The following is a 21,360-nucleotide window of genomic DNA, read 5'->3' on the forward strand; positions in this document are numbered from 1 at the left end:
TGTTGTATTCGAGCCTCACCTACACTTTGCAATACACACCCGCACAAATTCATGCTAATACACATACAATTGCCGAAACATCTTTATGTTTATGTCGGAGGCGTGTGTGTGGGTTTGTTTAACTGTGCACTCAGCAGTTATGCAGCTTCTTTATTATGAGTGTGTGAATTGGATTTTACGCCGCTCTTAGCAATATTTCAGAAACGGGCTTCACACAATGTACCCATGGAAGGAGGGGATCGAACCGTGGCCTTCCGCGTGACTAGCGAACGATTTAACCGCAAGGCTACCCCACCGCATCACGTTATTATGAGTGGGTATGGTTTTACGCCGCTTTAAGCAATATTCCAGCAATATCGCGGCGGGGTGCACCAGAAATGGGCTTCACACAGTGTACCCATGTACCCATGATGGGAATCGAGCCCGGGTCTTCGTCGTGACGAGCGAACGCTTTCACCATTAGGTTACCCCATCGCCCCACTTTATTATGAGGAATACAAGGTTTCCGAGTACAGGCTTACTCCTTCATCCCCCTTTAATCAGCAATCGTCATATTGTAAATCTGAAAATAAACAACATATAGATAAAGGGGTTCAAAAACACTTTTTGGCGCTGCTTCACGTGCAATTTCTGTTGACCACATTTATGCAATGTTACGGTGATGATGATGATGATGGTGATAATGATTATGGTAATAATAATAATAACAATAATAATAATAATGATGATGGTGATGATGATGATGATAACAACGATAATAATAATAACCATCATAATGATAATAATGATAACAACAACAATAATAGTAATAATTATGATAAAGAGATCCGTGAATCATTTATTTGTCATAATTGGAAACATACCCAATGATATTTTAATATTTTGTACAAACAATATTGGAATATTAGAACCAAACATGATCTTTTCATGATAACATCGAGATCTGTCCCAGTCATTACTTGCGGCGGGATTTCTTAAATCAGATTTTCACGGGTCCAATAACTGAATGGTTATCTTTAGCATCATGTAATTGGAGTTGTACTCGCGGATCTGTGGTTACAAATGGGTCCAGGGTATTTACCAGAACAGACTCGAGATAAAACACTCTGGACAATCGAGGATGGTGCAATGGATGCGTAAGGCGTTTCTTTTTTTTTTTTAGGACTGTCTGTCCAACATTTCAATATGAAAATATAATAGTGAGTGAGTGAGTATGGTTTTACGCCGCTTTTAGCAATATTCCAGCAATATCACGTCGGGGGACACCAGAAATGAGCTTCACACATTGTACCAATGTCGAGAATCGAACCCGGGTCTTCGGCGTGACGAGCGAACGCTTTAACCACTAGGCTACCCGACCGCCCCTAAAAATATAATAAAATAAAGACAACAATGGCAATTTTTTAGAATAGTTTTTTTTTGCTCCAGTCGAGTTAATTAACTAATTCCAATACACAAAACAAATATCCGAGTAGGCCATCCTGGGAATGCAAGTGTCCCTTTGACTTTCACTTAAAGCACTAAAGTGTCACTTCTTCTTTAAAACGACCAACAATTGTTTCATGAAAACACTTAGAAATAATAAATGTTTATAAGCAATAAAACCCGTAAATAATTATAATAGATGACTTGCGGGAGATATATGACGCTAGCAGTGGCTGTTTCTCTTATAGAGTGTTCTCAATCCAAATTTTACCTTACGAATGTTAAAATGAAATAAGGGTAAATGTAACATATAAACATAGTCGTACGTCTAATAGTATCAAAAATAGCATTTATGACGTAGTGCACAAGTACCTGCAGACATAACTGTAAACAGAAAGATGAGTGGCAAACCGCCACCCAAGAAAAGGGAAGGAAACGAGCCTTTTGAACTCGAACAACAGTTTATATTGAGATTACCACCAGTAATGATCTTTTTCACATTGTCACCCACGTATATAGGCTGTAATATTAATGAGTTATTCATAGTTATGAACAGATTTTGCTGAAAGGTTAATGATAAAATCCCAAACAATTGAAATGGTGTAGAGCCTGTGGTTAGCATGATAATGTTTCGATGGGTATACAGTGTCTTAATATGATTAGGGTAATCCTTTTCTCACTACAGGGAAGTTGTTTTACCACACATCAATAGCTACAGGATTGAGCTTAGGCTGTGAACATTATCTTGACCTCATTAACAAGTCGATCTATGACATGTATGAAGTGATGAGAAAGAAAATTCAAGTAATCAAACATACTGCGTTAAATATTAAAAAGCAGGAATAAATTCCCATTTTGAATATGATATTACTTATGACAAGGGTGAATGTTAGTGCCAAGACGTCCTTTAAACTGTGATGTCATCTCATTGTAGCCACTCAGGTGTCCCCTGCCATGAAATTTCTGGAATATTGCTAAAAACAGTGTATAATCAGAGTCACTGACTCACTCTTGCAGATCAGGGTCAGAATAGCTCTTCAGCTATCCATGCTTGTCGTAACAAGCGACCACGCTTGTCGAAACAGGCAACAAAAAGGGATCGGTCAGTCAGGCTTGGTGACTTGGTCCGTGCATGTGTTCGTATCCCAATTGCGTAGATCGATGCACATGATGTCAATCACTGGATTGTCTTGTCCAGACTCGATTATTGACAGACCACCGTCATATAGCTGGAATATTGCTGAGAGTGGCGTTAAACAACAAACAAACAAACACTAGTCTCATTACCTGATGTCATATCACTGTATTATTCAACAAAGGTATGTTGAACCTAATGCATGTCTAACATTATTGTTTTGTGTAGGGGCCAGCGATTGCTCTACGGCGGGACGTACAGTCTGGGTCTATGGCTCTAAAGGACAAGATTGGTATTGAACTGCAGCATGATATGAGGACATGTCGTGTCCGATATGGAGGAGATATTTTTAATGCCAAGGTACAGCAGACATATTATTTATTGTTTTTTATGTATGATTCTTATGAAATATGGGGGTTTTGTTAAAAAAAGGTCGATCCGACTACACAACCATTATTTTTGTTCTGGATGATCTTAAGTTATGTGACCTGAGTACAGGTTTGCACACGACCACTAATCTAGAGAGGAAATCCAGAGGAACTGATTGTTTTCTACCAAACTTTTACATAAACCACTGGTCAAAAATGAGCTGTTGTATTTACATTTGACCAGCTGTGTCTCCTGCCAGAACATGTAATGAATTTCTGATTCTGAAGAAAATGCCTGTGTGCCAAAAATAACGAGTTAGCCTTGTTTTTTGATTATGCAGCACCCAGAGTGGGGGCTCAATAACTACCTTTTCAAGATAAGAAGGATTTGGCCATTATTTGTTTAAAGATTTCCTTCAGTTATTTGAACAAGGCAAAATCTGACATGGGTTGGTTGTGTTGAGGAGAATATATATTCCAGTCTTTCTCTTTTGATAGGTGTGGTAGCCTAGTGGTTGAAGGCGACGCAATCTCATGAAAATCAGATCTTAGTTTTCGCTACCGCTAAACAAAGACCTGAGGACATCCCATTACGGGTCATGTCAGAACGACCTCTCGCGAACTTTGACCTATCAATGAAATGACTGACAAGAAATCAACATTAGCAAATCAAAAGGCAGCTTTCTCGAGCTTTATGACACTAGTTTCAAACTGGTGACTTGGCTTCGAAAGATATTTTGACGTATTCTCGGTTAAAAATGTTAAAACTGATAAAAAGAACATTCAGGAATGGCTTACAGATGGCCTAGATTGTATTGATATAATGATTAAACCCCTAACAGTCGTTTGGAATACCCTCTGTTAAATATTTTGAGGTTGCATGATCAGAAAGCACATTCTGTCAGTCACTCTGATTGGTTGGATGTAAGGTCGTTCTGACGTGACCCATAATGGGATGTCCTCAGATCTTTGTTTAGCGATAGCGAGAACTAAAATCTGATTTTAATGAGATTGAAAGTGACGTGAAGCTCACTCACTAACTCAGCCTTTGGATAGACTGATTGCTTAACAGTTTATGTTTAACGTAGATCTAGATAACTATTTGATCAGTTGTTTCTTTCAAATGGGGGGCACAGGTGACCCAGTAGACTAAGGGATGCAACTCACATGCAGAGTTGCATCCCTTAGCTGTGTCAGGAACCTATTCACACCTATTATGATCCTTAGTTTATCAGTGCCAATGTCATGCTCACTTGTAACCACATTGGCATGAGGTTACCATGGTTACTGAATGCACAGATTTTTCTCCCCCTGGCAGAATCTGAAACGTTTTTTTATAAAAGATCATAAATACCATCCGTGTTGGTTACTTTATAAAGACTTATTCATATTCAAGAGATATTAGATTGTTTCGATGCACAGACGAACATACTGGAATGTTATGTGACGTCATAGATCCATGACCTGAGATGCACCATTTGTCTCGTGCAGGATTAGGGTGTAAAGTTTGGAAGTCACGTGCAGCATATCGTGATAAAAATAAGGACACTCTGTGGTAACACTGGACTGAATGTTAGTTTTGTCATTAAGTGGTACAAATTGGAAACATCTCTTCTTAAGGTACATACTTCTCAGTATGTTTCTATCGTTATCGTTTCTTTTGTATATATATACACACACATCTGATACTGAGGGTACACATTCATGGATGTTGCAGCTTGTTGACTTGCCGTGCATCATTGAATCCTTGAAGACTGTGGACAAGAAGACCTTCTACAAAACTGCAGATATCTGTCAGGTACATGTTGAAGGGTTCATGTTGAAAAAGCTGGACATTCAGCTAAATGTTAAATAATTGTTACAATTGTTTTTTAAATAATGTAAAGATGCCATGCAGCAAAGGATGTATTTTGATTGAGATTAATATTTAAATACTGGTATGTTGGTTGGTTTGTTGTTTTGTTGTTTAACGCCGAATAGAACGGTAGAATAGGTCTTCAGCAACCCATGCTTGCTGTAAAAGGCGACTATGCTTGTCATAAGCGGTGACTAACAGGATCGGGTGGTCAGACTCCCTGACTTGGTTGATGCATGTCATCGCATCCCAATTGCGTGGATCGATGCTCATGATGTCAATCACTGGATTGTCTGGTCCAGACTCCATTATTTACAGACTGCTATCATATAGCTTGAATATTGCTGATTTCGGCGTTAAACAACAAACAAACAAATACAGTGAGATCTGGCTGACGGTGTCTTACTGTTGGTCGATGGCATGGATCATTGCTTTGCTCCAATACGGTTAAGTGTAGGCCACTGGATACAGCTTGAATACTGCTGACTGCTGTGGAACTCCATATGTAGACAGTGACAACATATGTTATCTGTGGTTCTGTTCAGATGATGATCTGTACGTATGATGAGGAAACGCCACAGGAAGAAGAAAGTCCGAAGAAGAAGGACAAGGATAAGAAATATGCCTGGAATCACGGCAGTAAGTTCTCCCTACTCTCATATGCTTAGTACTCACCTCCCTTCACTGGTCGTAAGTTCTCCCTACTGTTGTATACTTAGTACTTACCTCCCTTGAATGGTCGTAAGTTCTCCCTACTGTCATATACTTAGTACTTACCTCTCTTGACTGGTCGTAAGTTCTCCCTACTGTCGTATACTCAGTACTTACCTCCCTTGACTGGTTGTAAGTTCTCCCTACTGTCGTATACTTAGTACTTACCTCCCTTGACTGGTCGTAAGTTCTCCCTACTGTCATATACTTAGTACTTACCTCTCTTGACTGGTCGTAAGTTCTCCCTACTGTCATATGCTTAGTACTTACCTCCCTTGACTGGTCGTAAGTTCTCCCTACTGTCGTATGCTTAGTACTTACCTCACTTGACTGGTCGTAAGTTCACCCTACTGTCACATGCTTACCTCCCTTCACTGGTCGTATGTTCTCCCTACTGTCGTATACTCAGTACTTACCTCACTTGACTGGTCGTAAGTTCTCCCTACTGTCGTATGCTTAGTACTTACCTCCCTTGACTGGTCGTAAGTTCTCCCTACTGTCGTATGCTTAGTACTTACCTCTCTTGACTGGTCGTAAGTTCTACATACTGTCATATACTTAGTACTTACCTCCCTTGACTGGTCGTAAGTTCTACATACTGTCACATGCTTACCTCCCTTCATATACAGTAAAATCTCCCTACTGTAACATTCTTACCTCCCTTGCCTTGAAGTAAGTTCTCCCTACTGTCACATACTTACCTTTTTTGACTGGCAGTAAGTTAGGGAGCATTTCAAAGGTTCTATGTATTTACATTCTTCCTATTTCCAAGAATTTTGAGACGTACCCCACTCACCCCTAACAATTTGTTGTAAGCCTTCCCAAGGAATATCCTTGGCCAGTTCTTCCCCACCTCTGGCAAGATCATCCACTCTTAAATTTTAGACTTATATTAGGTGGGGAAGGTTCAGCCCAGACCAGGGCCCACTTGCACAAAGCGATCTTAGTGCTACGACTATTGTAAGCCTATGTTTAAGTATGGGAGTTACGATCATCTTAGCACTTACATCGCTTTGTGCAAGTGGGCCCATATCTTCACAGGCGTTCCTCCCACAACAAGCTGACATGCCGAGATGTATCTGGAATACTGTTAGAGGCAGTGTTAATCCAAACAGACTCACTGATTCTGCTAATCATTGTTTTCCCCTCAGTTACACCACCTCTCAAGAATGTGAAGAAAAGAAGATTCAGGAAAACTTTGAGGAAAAAGGTAGGTGGTCATCAGTCCTCGTGGATTAGGTCAGAATACGTCCCCAGTACATCATGCTTGTGGTAAGACATGCAAAAGGACGTTAAAAGATGGTACCTCTTGTTACTCTGGTCAGCATTAAGGGGCGAAAACAAGGACTGGTCAGCTTGGAGTCAGTATACTGTCTCTGAGTGGGGTATTCGTGTTAAACTGTGTCAAGATATCTCAGCACTAAAAGACCAGCATTAGTGGGACTAGTTCAAGCAACCGCAGCACACACATATACACACACATACATGCACCTATCTATATATACCGTATTCGAGGTAATAAGCGTCCCGCTTTAATAAGCGACCACGGCCACATTTGCTAAGATATTGGCTAGTGAACAATCCCAATTAGCACCCCTTCAGATTCATCAATGTACTTAAGACTTATTTATTCGCGTATAATACGCACTCGTGTGTTATATGCACCCTTTATTATGGGCATTTAATTCTGGAAAAATATATCTGTCGTACATAAATATTTCAGGCTGTCAGCATAAACCAAGAAATATATCTTTCAACTCTTTTTTTTTTACCAAAATAGCATTCTAATAAGAGCCCCCTATTTCTAATTTTGATAGCGCCCTGGGCGCTTATTACGTCAAATACGGTAAGTGCAATAATATTAAGCGCGATGTTAAAACTTTTTTCACCTCAAATCATGCCCCTATAGCAGCAACAAAGTGAACTTTTCAGTTTGAAAATTTCAAATGCCCTCAACAGCAACTCATTCTAGTGCAGTCTTTTTGTGAAACTCTCGTTCCCCTATCTTTTGTTGGTTGTAGAGCCAAAATATAATTGACTTCATAATGTAAGATACCATTTACTCACCAACTCACTCCAACTTCCAGCACATAGACCAGCCCGAGACAGAGAAGGAAGTGAAGCGCTTGTTCCGCTACGATGCCGAGGCCATCGACGTCCAGTGGGAGGTGATCACAGAGGAGGACAAGTCCAACACCCAAGACAACAACAGCCAAGGTCAAGGCCAGGTCATTGAGGCCAGTGGCAGTTTCCACAAGGATGAATCACAGATGAAGAGAGGTGACACCAGTGTGTCCCTGGATCCTGGTATGTTCCACATGCAGATCACCTGTGCATTCAGTTGCCTTAACTGTAATACCGTATTCGACGTAATAAGCCCCCGGGGCACTCTCTAAACTAGAAATAGGGGGCTCTTATTAGCATATTATTTTTGTGAGAAAAAAAAAACGAGTTGAAAGATAAATTTCATGGCTTAAGCTGACAGCCTGAAATGTTTATATTCGATGGATATATTTTTCCAGAATTTAATAAATAATAAAGGGTGCATATAACACACGAGTGCGTATTATGTGCGAATAGGGGTCGGAAGGGGTGCTAATTGGGATTGTTCACTAGCCAATATATTAGCAAATCTCACCATGGGCGCTTATTAGAGCGGGGCGCTTATTACGTTGAATACGGTATGCCTGAAATAGTGCAGATAGTGCTAGAAGACCTTACACACGCGATTGCAGTTGGTAGTACTGGTATGACAAATATTGGTACACATGCATTCTACCGAAAGCCTCTCCACCATGTTTGTTTGAAGCCGTTAATATAGCCACAAGCGAAAGTGTCTTTGTTTGAAAAATAGGGCAATAAAGCTGAAAGTAATATGATTAAACCTCAAAATTGAATATCAAAGCAATCCACAAAAATCGAGAATTGGACATCAATATAAAAAAAGTTACTCGGAAATAGAAGTTCCATAATGGCGTGCAGCATCCTCATCAGTGACATCCATTGGAGTCAAATTTTAACAAACTCGTACTTTGGATTAACTTTGGTAATGAAATATTTCATTTACTTACGAAAGCATTTAATTGAAGTCATTGTGTGGGGAAAGCCCCCTATCCCTTTATATGAGTATTAAGTCTTTAAAACTTGGAAACTGAGGAAGAGGCGTGTGCACGTCCCTTGCCAAAATGGTGGAAGATGTCAGTATACTGCATTGTTATCCAATTATTGATATGTTTCAACAAGTTTTGTTTTGTATACAAGTCAATTGTGATCACAGGCCCTGATTTTGACAACTACACATTCTTGAATGAAAATCCAAAAAGGTTCCACTCTAATTTTGCCATTTAAAGACCAATTTGGATATTCATAATTTTGTTAAAAATGATTTCATAAGAAACAATTTTGTCATCTAGTTAAGTGATGCTTCAGTTTAGTCATCTTGTGGACTTTCTCCGACTTTCCACAGCGTCCTATTTTGGTGAGGTGAGCAGTTCTGAGGACGATGAAGACCGTGACATCAACATCATGGACAGCGGTGAGGAGGAGACATCACATGGGCCGTCCACGCCGAGAGTGGGCTTCACCAGCATCGACAGGATGACCAGCGAGAGCATGGACGTGGGGGACTCCGATACAAGTAAGTCGGGTGGACCGGTGTCATCTCATCATTCGAGAGGCTGCTGTGATATAGCTGGAATAATGCTGAAAGAGACATAAAATACAACTCACTCATGCTATGGGGTTTTCTAGAGTCGCGTGGTTCCTAGAACCTGCACCCAAATTTTCATTTATTGTGGCCTCTTTCTTCAGTGCAGAGTGGTGTCTCTTACATGTGCCAGGATCCGATACATACCTGTGTTCATCGGTTTCTCTGCATTTCTCTGAATTACTTTGGGCTCTCAATTGACGTTGTGTTAACGTTTCACCATCTTCCGAAGGCAACAGAGTTAACTAACTGTAAAAGTCCAGATTCCTTGCCGCACTAGCTTGGAATTTCTGGTCTTAATCGTAGCACCACCAGTGCCTGTTACGAATTATGTCCCTTCTATGTCCCTCCTATTGACCAATCAGATTCCACCTTTCATATCACGTCAAATAAAAAGGGGGGCACCCAGTGAAGATGATCTGATCAATAATCAAAGTCTATGTTGTAATAGGATGGGTCTTAATTCACGAATTGCGTCAAATCATGTGAGCACCTTGATAGAAAACATGAAAAGATTTGGAAAGTATCTGTTGACGTTATGTTGATGGTACACATGCTTTGCAAATCCTGCAATCGACTGAAATCTGCACGGCAGTTTACGACCGGATGTTGATTTCGTTTCTCGATTTTGATATGACTGTACATAGACTCGTTAGTCCAGTCAAACTATAACTCCATAATTCCAGCCTAGTTCGGCAAGGGTGGAAACTGGACATTTATAGTCAGTGAACTCCCTTGCCTCCAGAAGATGACTTTTCACAAATTTGGCTGTTTTGATCAGTCACCTCTGTACTTCACAAAAAGAATCATACATGATTGCAATGATGACATTTTCCTTCCAGATGAGCTGAGCAGCAAGCTGACTGAGCTGACTCAACAGCTGGCCGAGATTCAGCTGAAGAAGACAGATCTAGAAGAACAGTTGGCAAAAACAGATTCACTCGAGGAGAGGGTTAGTTCTGGCAGGGGATTTATGTAGTTCATGGGGTTCATATATCTGAGGGAGTCCAGAGTTCAGAGTACAAAGCCACTTCAGGAGAGCTCTAACCATGTTTAACATAATGCTGCAGTTGTGAGTGCATGATTTAGAGTTTTAACTGGGTTACGATCAAAACAAATTCTCATTGTTTTGGTATGGGATACTTCAGGTTTTTTTTGACTGGAATTAAATCAAACCTCAGTAATTTCAAAGTGCACCATTTGAAAATTGAATCTGCCCATGGTGCCACTGCACAGCCCTGAATAAACTCTGATAATGTATCTGATGATGATGATGATGATGATGATGATGATGATGATGTTGCAGGACAAGCTGCAGGAGGGGCTGCTGCATCTGGTGCAGGAGGAGGGTCAGAAGGAGAGAGAGGTAACAACACAGCAGAGAGAGAGAGGCTGCTACTGGTCAGACCAGGATCTGCTGCTTGTTTGTTTGAATCACAGGCTTCCCTGATAATAAGATTTGCTCTGTCCATACATCACCATTATCACCGGGGCGGTCGGGTAGCCTAGTGGTTAAAGTGTTCGCTCGTCACGCCGAAGACCCGGGTTCGATTCCCGACATAGGTACAATTTGTGAAGCCCATTTCTGGTGTCCCCCGCCGTGATATTGCTGGAATATTGCCAAAAGCGGCGTAAAAACATACTCAAACACTCACTCACTCACTCACCATTATCACCAAAGTGATAAGCGACCACAGCATGTGTCATCTTCTTCTCATTTTAACCAGAAACTTGTGATATACTGTATTCAACGTAATAAGCGGCCAGGGCGCTCCCAAATTAGAAATAGGGGGCTCTTATTAGAATATAAATTTAGTGAAAAAAACAGAGTTGAAAGATAAATTTCGTGGTTTATGCTGACGGCCTGAAATGTTTATATTTTTTCAAGAATTTAATTGCCCATAATTGAGGGTACTTATTACACACGAGTGCGTATTATACACGAATAAATAGGTCATGTGTACATTGATCAATTGGAAGGGAGGCTAATTGGGATTGTTCACTAGCAAATATATCAGCAAATATCGCTATGGGCGCTTATTAGAGCGGGGCGCTTTTTATGTCGAATACGGTAACTGAAATACTGATAAGAGCACCATGACTCGTCTACTGCCTGCCTGCACAAAAATGTCTGATTATGAATTATTTTTTAATTTTTTTTTCAGTTTGAAATCCTATCATCTATGCTGAACCAATGATGAGTCATTTGGAGACAAGTGAGGAGAGACTGGTCCAAATGCTGTTGTGGGCGCTGAAGAAAGAAGGGACATAACTCTGACAGTCCTCTATCTCCCAGATAGCCACAGTCTGTCATGATGAAATGGAGAAATTCACTAACAAGCTGCAATCACAGTCCTGTCACTTGCAGGGGAATTAATGTCATGACACCTGAGTCCAGTGCTCCTTAATATGGGTATGAGGAAAATCTTCTAACAAAGAGTTGCATAGACTAGTTGTACCCTGATCCTGGTTCCACTTCCCTGTGTGGATTCTGGGTCAGAATCGGTCCCCAGCAACCTATGTTATACCAAGAGGAGATCAAATTGATTGGACGATCAGACTTGGTGGTTTGGTTTATAGTGTGTCATCGTACCTGACGACATGGATCGTTGCTCATAGCATCAATTGCTGGATTATCTGGTTGAAATTATTTACACGCTGCTGTCATATGGGAAATTGCAGATAAGTGCAGCGTTAAACAACAAAGAAGCAGGTTTGAGTTACCACATTGGTACAGTGTATGAATCCTAGAAAAAGTAGTGCAAGGTTTTTCCACCTTATATCTGCTGGTGTAGGAACATTGGTGACCAACTTGTGTCTCATGGCCATTTTTCCGACCGGGCTCCGTCTTAGCACAAACAGGCATACCTAAAACAATTGTCAACTCGTTGTGTAATGGTTCACATATATTTCCCCATATATTTTATATATTTCAGCACATCTGGACATGTGGAATTATACAGTATGATTAAACACATTTAACTGTGTCTTAGGTATAATTTTAGATGCAAGACATATATATCATCAAAAATTATTTCTGAGGGATTCTTTGACGAAGAACTTGAAAGCATACGTGCAATCTGATTGGTTTGTCGTATCTTTGCACATAACATTCATCGATAGGGACGAGTCTTCTTGCAGTTTACAGAAAGGGGCGAGTGGTGATGAATGCTGTAGGAACTGAGAGCAGGTCCTAGTGTCAAGTCTCCAGCGTTATCAATGATTTGGATATCAGAGCCAGTAACAATATTGGAAGAAAGAAAGCAGTTGACTGTAACTTGTTGTATGGGACCTGTGGATGACTGTGTATTGAAGTATCATGTACATTATGTAAATAAACAGTGACTATATAGGACCCAACTCTCTTGTTTTGTCACAGCGATTACCATGGACACGTTATGCAGCAGATCCTCAAATGTCAGAGAACCAATTGTTTATTTTTGCCAGCCTGAGATCGTTAGGTTAAAAAGAGATCAAACAGGCGTTGTCTTTTAACTTCAGGACCTGTTGGGTTCCACCTGAATGAGATCAATCGTAGATCAGGACCTGCTCCTTGTAATCATCAACGACCTGAGCTGCAGTTGTCTTTCCCCCTTCATTATAAGGTTAAATGGCAGCACAAGTGAAACAGTGTTACAAAAGTGTTAACCTCTGAAAACCGAAACCTAGGGGGCTCATCTGCAGCATTAATCCACACTGTTTGAGTGTGTCGAGTACTTTACATCCTTAAATGGTAAAAGCAGGACGGAAGGTCCGGTTCGATCCCCAGCAGCGTCATACCCAAAGGTGTTAAAAAAATGGTACTTCTTGTTACCCTGTCCTGGGCTCTACATTAAGGGGTAAAGGACTGGTCGGCTCGGAGTCAGTATACTGAGTCTGAGTAGGGTATTCATGTGAAACTGCGGCATGGTATCTCAGTGGGCTAGCTAGCACCATAAATCGGTATCAGTCTGGTCTTGTACAAGCTGCCATACACTCACACTGCATGCTTGTCGCAACGTAATTGCAATAATCTTAGAGGCTACTGTAATTTCACCTCGCCTCACCTAAAAGCAGGATAAACTCGGAGCGTTGCTTATGTTGAAACAGGTTGAAAAGCCATGAGGTAAATCACCTGACAATCCAAGAAGTACGAAGTGTTACTCAACCATATATGCAACCGTTATGTGGTATGTGCAAATACCTCATCACACATGAGTTGTCTGCCCATTTTTCGTCTAATTTAAGCTGAAGGTCGAGGAAACGGTATGTTTGCACAGACAATGATACGAACACTCCATTATCCAGTTGTAAGACTACCGACACGGTAGTACAACCCCGTTATAACCTTAACTGCATCAGAAACACCAGTATCTATGCAACGGTGCCGTCAGGAAGTAGTGGGCCCTTGAAGCTTGAACCTTCAACGAATGAGTTAATGTTTAACTGGCAATACACCAGCGGCGGGGTAGCCTATAGGGTAATGCTTCCATCACGTGAAAGGCCCGAGCTGATCCGTTGCAATGTGCGAAGGCCACTTCTTGTGTCCCGTCATGATATTGCTGGAATATTACTGAAGCCTAGTCAAGCCCAAGGGTAGACAGCACGTGCAACGGGCCTCACAAAACATTTTATTTTGTTGTTTAACGCCGCACATATAGCAGCAATATTACAGCTACATGACGGCTGTCTGTAAATAATCGAGTCTGGACTCAATCTCATTGAAATCAGATCTTAGTCCTCACTACCTGTAAACAAAGATCTGAGGACATCCCATTACGGGTCACGTCAGGCCGACCTTGCACGAACCAATCAGACCAATCAGAAGGCAGCTTTCTCGTGCTTTACGGCACTAATTTCAAATTAGCGACTACGCTTCGAAACATTTTGACAAATTCTCGATTAAAAATTTGAAACCTGAACAAAAAACATTCTTTGAAGGGTAATAGATGGTCTCGATTGTATGGATTCAGTCGTTAAACCCGTTCGGAATACCCGTGTTAAAAGTTTTCGAGGATGCGTGATTAGAAAGCTTATTCCGACACACTTTCATGATCTGGTAAGCGACGCTTTGATTGGCCGGATGAAAGGTCGTTCTGACGTGACCCCTACTGGGATGTTCTCAGATCTTTGTTTAGCGGTAGCGAGAACTAAGGTCTGATTTTAATGAGATTGAGTCTGGGCCAGACAGTCCAGTGATTGTCATCACGAGCATCGATCCTCGCAATTAGGATACGATGACATGCATCAAACCAAGTCAGCGAGTCTGACCACCCGATCCCGTTAGTCGCCTCTTACGACAAGCATTGTCTCCTTTTACGGCAAGCATTGTGGCTGAAGACCAATTCCAATACTCCTACGACTAGCATAGGGCACAAGGAACTATTTTGCACCACGTTCCCGCCCGGGAATACTTGAATTGATATTTATATCAACTGTATAATGAATAAGCTTGATTAAATCTTATTGTATAGAACATACAATTTAATATTACAAATTCTAAATCAATTTCAGGTGAGCTACATATTCTTATACATCCCCTTCTTACAATACGATTGTGTCTTGTCTATGAAGAGCCTTTACCCATCCAATTCGTTTCCCAGTTCCGTGATAGTGGCTCTAGCGACAGGTGAAGACCCTTTGCATACCTAACTGTGCAGCGAGGGAGTGATTTATCGCCGAAGGCACCATATTTCCTCAAGGACCATGCGGCATAAAAAAAATCTCCAATCTTCAGAAAGCGGCATACAATCTTGTTTCCATTGATTACCGTGGCCATGAGAATACTTCAGAGACCAGAGGGTTTACAGCTATAGTGATCACTTTTTGAGGGGAGCGCCGGCCCAGGGTTTGATAGCGTCTCTGAGGCCTGCCATAAATACCAGATTGAAGAACGCATATTTATGACCGCTTCATCCACTTTCACTAACACCAGTCACACCTATGTAATCAACGCCAATCATTATCCAAGCAATGTTTAAAAATATATCTGTTTTCTATTCTTTGGAATGAGATTCTCGCCGAGACGGGCCTTGAGCGTAGGGAGCGGGCACCAATGGCTACCGCTGGTCGTCTGTCTGAAATAGTCGACCTCTGGCCACCATTCTCATTGGGCGGAACTCGCTACCATTAAAGTGATAAAACGTGCCACAGTCGGATTGATTAAATCCCGGATAATGCATCCAAACAAATTGAAAAGCCAACTCGTCCTGCTTCTTCTCTCGGCAATGCAAGGACAGGTTCATCCCCGGCCGATAACGGAAGCTATTTCTCTTTAATTTCCTATCCGTGCATTAGGGTACATTTCTCGGGAAGTGACGCGGTTGTCTCCCTTAGACCAACCATAAACCACACATACACGAGCTTGTGGCTGTCTGAAGTACCCATCTCTAAGTAATATTCTTTATTTGATCTCGAGTAGATATGTGAAGATCAAGGAATCTTTAATTGTTTCCAATCTTTGACACATCACGCAAATCACTCCTCCTTACTCGTCAGGCACATATGCACAGACTGAATTGATCCACAAAAGTGAGTGAGTGAGTGAGTTGGGTTTAACGCCGCTTTTAACAGTATTCCAGTTATATCACGGCGTGTCAGCTTAATGTGGGAGGAAAGCCCGAAGTGATGCAGGTCTCAGACGTTTACCACTTCGATGAAACCCACAAGCCTGGGTATGGTGCTGACTAACCTAGAAACATAATCGGGGCGAACCGGGATCGAACCCACAATCAAACCCACATAGGTTTCTGGCGTGCCCAAGGAACGCAATTCTGCACAGCGAATCGCGGCGCCCTAGACGACTGGGCCACCCGTGCCCCCGATCCACAAAAGACGAATATTATCTGAGAGAAATGTTTCGATAATGCATCTGCATGAATTCCCTTATTATCCCAACGGTTCTGAAAGCATTGGAATAACGAGCCCATGACCTATGTGGGTATTCCTGGTTAGAACATATCCACAGCAACCTATGCCTGTAAGAGGCGAATACATCGGGATAAAGTTCGATGACTTGGTTGACTCCGTGTCATCCTGCATGGCACGTTGTTCATGATATCAATCACTCGTTTGTGTAGTCCATATAGCTGGAATATTGCTACCGATAAGAGCGGTGTTGAACAAAAAAACACACAAAAGAAATAGTCATGTGTCACTCAGGACGCTTTAACGTGTTAAAGGGGCGGTATGATAGCCTTGTTATTAAAGTGTTCGCTTGTCATGCCGAAGGCCTGGGTTCGATTCCCCACATAGGAGAAGCCCATATCTGGTGTCCCCCGCCGTGACATTGCTGGAGTATTGCTAAAAGCGGCGTAAAACAATACTCACTCACTTGTTAAAGGGATTTCACTACACTAGTGGTATTATTTAATTGGCAAGTGTTTCTAGTTGAGCGTACGCAATAATGATTCCCCACTCATGCAAAGACATTGATAAGTATTGCAGTATCTTAACCTTTCACCTTAAAAGCTTAAAGATTACCCATTAAGACAACTTGGTTTTCTCAGGCTAGACACGGAATACACCATCAGATTATTTCCAAATTGAATCTGTGTATCCGCAAGGCGTATTCACTTAGAAAAACCTGTCCAGCTGGATGACTCTCGGCGACTCTGTGGACAGATATGTTTATACTCAGCTGACATTGCACTGGGCTCCGAGTTCGTCCAATAGCCATCAGTCAGACGCGATGGCTTAATGGCATCAGGAGCCTTGAGAGTGCATCTGGAGACACGGGGATAGCTTAATAAACACCCATGTTGTTCAAAACAAATGTATGCTGGTGTCTATAACAAAATAATCGTATTATAAGAAACTGAAAATTGCATATATTACATGTTAACGTTGATCTGAGAAGGAATGGATTGTTGAATCGTGTAGTTTGAGTAATTTATGTTCAATGTACGTCACGGAGAAAAATTGAATGTTTCTGCAAAAGAACTGTTGAATCAAAGACGTATATAAATGTATTATACGTCTTTAGTTGAATGTATCTGTAAAAGAAATGATACATGTATATCACCGACACACGTTGTATGAATCTGTAAGATAACTGTTGAATGTATCTCACGGAGACACGTTGTATGAATCTGTAAGATAACTGTTGAATGTATCTCACGGAGACACGTTGTATGAATCTGTAAGATAACTGTTGAATGTATCTCACGGAGACACGTTGTATGAATCTGTAAGATAACTGTTGCATGTATCTGACGGAGAAACCTTGAACTTACATGTAAGATAACTGTTGAATGTATCTCACGGAGAGACGTTGTATGAATCTGTAAGGTAACTGTTGCATGTATCTGACGGAGAAACCTTGAACTTACATGTAAGATAACTGTTGAATGTATCTCACGGACACACGTTGTATGAATCTGTAAGATAACTGTTGAATGTATCTCACGGACACACGTTGTATGAATCTGTAAGGTAACTGTTGCATGTATCTCACGGACACACGTTGTATGAATCTGTAAGATAACTGTTGCATGTATCTGACGGAGAAACCTTGAACTTACATGTAAGATAACTGTTGAATGTATCTCACGGACACACGTTGTATGAATCTGTAAGATAACTGTTGAATGTATCTCACGGACACACGTTGTATGAATCTGTAAGATAACTGTTGAATGTATATCAAAGACACACGTTGTATGAATCTGTAAGATAACTGTTGAATGTATCTCTCGGACACACGTTGTATGAATCTGTAAGATAACTGTTGCATGTATCTCACGGACACACGTTGTATGAATCTGTAAGATAACTGTTGAATGTATCTCACGGACACACGTTGTATGAATCTGTAAGATAACTGTTGAATGTATCTCACGGACACACGTTGTATGAATCTGTAAGATAACTGTTGAATGTATCTCACGGACACACGTTGTATGAATCTGTAAGATAACTGTTGAATGTATCTCTCGGACACACGTTGTATGAATCTGTAAGATAACTGTTGAATGTATCTCACGGACACACGTTGTATGAATCTGTAAGATAACTGTTGCATGTATCTCACGGAGACAAGTTGAACTTATATGTAAGATAACTGTTGCATGTATCTCACGGAGACTAGTTGTATGAATCTGTAAGATAACTTTTGAATGTATCTCACGGAGACAAGTTGAACTTATATGTAAGATAACTTTTGAATGTATCTCACGGAGACAAGTTGAACTTATATGTAAGATAACTGTTGAATGTATCTCTCGGAGACTAGTTGTATGAATCTGTAAGATAACTTTTGAATGTATCTCACGGAGACAAGTTGAACTTATATGTAAGATAACTGTTGAATCTTTCTAACGAAGACACGTTGTATGAATCTGTAAGATAACTGTTGCATGTATCTCACGGACACACGTTGTATGAATCTGTAAGATAACTGTTGAATGTATCTCACGGACACACGTTGTATGAATCTGTAAGATAACTGTTGAATGTATCTCACGGACACACGTTGTATGAATCTGTAAGATAACTGTTGAATGTATCTCACGGACACACGTTGTATGAATCTGTAAGATAACTGTTGCATGTATCTCACGGACACACGTTGTATGAATCTGTAAGATAACTGTTGAATGTATCTCACTGACACACGTTGTATGAATCTGTAAGATAACTGTTGAATGTATCTCACGGACACACGTTGTATGAATCTGTAAGATAACTGTTGCATGTATCTCACGGACACACGTTGTATGAATCTGTAAGATAACTGTTGAATGTATCTCTCGGACACACGTTGTATGAATCTGTAAGATAACTGTTGAATGTATCTCACGGACACACGTTGTATGAATCTGTAAGATAACTGTTGCATGTATCTCAAGGAGACAAGTTGAACTTATATGTAAGATAACTGTTGAATGTATCTGACGGAGACTAGTTGTATGAATCTGTAAGATAACTGTTGAATGTATCTCACGGACACACGTTGTATGAATCTGTAAGATAACTGTTGAATGTATCTCACGGACACACGTTGTATGAATCTGTAAGATAACTGTTGCATGTATCTCACGGACACACGTTGTATGAATCTGTAAGATAACTGTTGAATGTATCTCTCGGACACACGTTGTATGAATCTGTAAGATAACTGTTGAATGTATCTCACGGACACACGTTGTATGAATCTGTAAGATAACTGTTGCATGTATCTCAAGGAGACAAGTTGAACTTATATGTAAGATAACTGTTGAATGTATCTCTCGGAGACTAGTTGTATGAATCTGTAAGATAACTGTTGAATGTATCTCACGGACACACGTTGTATGAATCTGTAAGATAACTGTTGAATGTATCTCACGGACACACGTTGTATGAATCTGTAAGATAACTGTTGCATGTATCTCAAGGAGACAAGTTGAACTTATATGTAAGATAACTGTTGAATGTATCTCTCGGAGACTAGTTGTATGAATCTGTAAGATAACTGTTGAATGTATCTCACGGACACACGTTGTATGAATCTGTAAGATAACTGTTGAATGTATCTCTCGGAGACTAGTTGTATGAATCTGTAAGATAACTGTTGAATGTATCTCACGGAGACAAGTTGAACTTATATGTAAGATAACTGTTGAATGTATCTCACGGAGACACGTTGTATGAATCTGTAAGATAACTGTTGCATGTATCTCACGGACACACGTTGTATGAATCTGTAAGATAACTGTTGAATGTATCTCACGGACACACGTTGTATGAATCTGTAAGATAACTGTTGAATGTATCTCACGGACACACGTTGTATGAATCTGTAAGATAACTGTTGAATGTATCTCACGGACACACGTTGTATGAATCTGTAAGATAACTGTTGAATGTATCTGAAGGAGAAACATTGAATTTATATGTAAGATAACTGTTGAATTTATCTCACGGACACATGTTGTATCTGGAAAAGGACTGTTGAATGTTTCCTAAGGAGATATATATAAACTGTTGAATACCCGACAGAGAAATTGAATATGTCTGTCAAAGTAGTATTGATAGTAAAGACTATATTTGACAGAGACACATTGATTGTATCAACTAGAGAAACTGTTGAATGTATTTGCCGGAGAAATGGTGAATGCATTCTTATATGTGAGTGTGCGTGTTTGTTTGTGTGTGTGTGTGTGTTTGTGTGTTTGTTTGTTTGTGTGTGTGCGTGCGTGCGTGTGTGTGTGTGTGTGTGTGTGTGTGTGTGTGTGTGTGTGCGTGCGTGCGGTGCTGTATGTATTCAATATGCAATGGAGAACAAGTACAAACATCTCTAAAAGATGCCCTTTGTAGATGGAGAATAAGTACAAAAATCTCTAAAAGATGTCCCTTGTAGATGGAGGATAAGTACAAACAACTCTAAAAGATGCCCCCTGTAGATGGAGAATAAGTGCAAAAAACTCTAAAAGATGTCCCTTGTAGATGGAGAATAAGTGCAAAAAACTCTAAAAGATGTCCCTCGTAGATGGAGAATAAGTGCAAAAAACTCTAAAAGATGTCCCTTGTAGATGGAGAATAAGTACAACAATCTCTGAAAGATGCCCCTTGTAGATGGAGAATAAGTACAAAAACTCGAAAAGATGTCCCTTGTAGATGGAGAATAAGTACAACAAACTCTGAAAGATGCCCCTTGTAGATGGAGAATAAGTACAAACAACTTATAAAAGATGCAGACGAGTAACTGTTAGACAGTTAGCTACTGCACATGACATGAGTAAAACATCAGTGGAACGAATAATCCATGAACATTTACAGTGTCTGCCCGTTGGGTGCCCAGAATGTTGACTGAAGAACAAAAACGTCAGAGGGTCATGATTAGTCAACAACTTCTGGAAGATTTTCGGAGAGATCCACGTGCTTTCATGACTCATATTATTACTCAGGATGACACCTGGGTTCATCATTTTGACCCAGAGACAAAAAGTCAGAGCAAGCAATGGAAGCATGTGACGTCACCAACACCCAAAAAGTTCAAAAGCACATCTTCCAGTGGCAAGGTCATGGCCTCCGTTTTCTGGGACTCCGCGGGCGTAATCATGATAAATTATCTACAGAAGGGTTCCACCTTTAACGGTGCATATTATGCAGATGAATTGCGCAGATTGCGAAATGAAATCAAAGCAAAGCGCAGAGGTAAACTAAGCCGAGGTGTCTGGCTCCTCTAGGACAGCGCACC

The 21,360-nt window shown here is 40.6% G+C and overlaps 1 protein-coding gene across 1 annotated transcript; it reads left to right on the forward strand.

Moving 5' to 3' along the window:
• Window positions 1-1,798: 1,798 nt before the first annotated feature.
• On the forward strand, window positions 1,799-12,534 carry LOC139449745 (transcription initiation factor TFIID subunit 7-like). Its single transcript, XM_071231269.1, has 10 exons — window positions 1,799-1,907; window positions 2,789-2,920; window positions 4,646-4,726; window positions 5,329-5,422; window positions 6,646-6,704; window positions 7,582-7,801; window positions 8,961-9,131; window positions 10,043-10,152; window positions 10,507-10,566; window positions 11,366-12,534. The coding sequence occupies exons 1-10, from the start codon at window positions 1,824-1,826 to the stop codon at window positions 11,396-11,398; spliced, it is 1,044 nt and encodes a 347-aa protein (XP_071087370.1). The 5' UTR covers window positions 1,799-1,823; the 3' UTR covers window positions 11,399-12,534.
• The last annotated feature ends 8,826 nt before the right edge of the window (window positions 12,535-21,360 follow it).

This window comes from Haliotis cracherodii, unplaced genomic scaffold (assembly GCF_022045235.1).
Source record: "Haliotis cracherodii isolate W230 unplaced genomic scaffold, xgHalCrac1.p SCAF_8, whole genome shotgun sequence".
In the NCBI taxonomy this organism is placed as follows: domain Eukaryota; kingdom Metazoa; phylum Mollusca; class Gastropoda; order Lepetellida; family Haliotidae; genus Haliotis; species Haliotis cracherodii.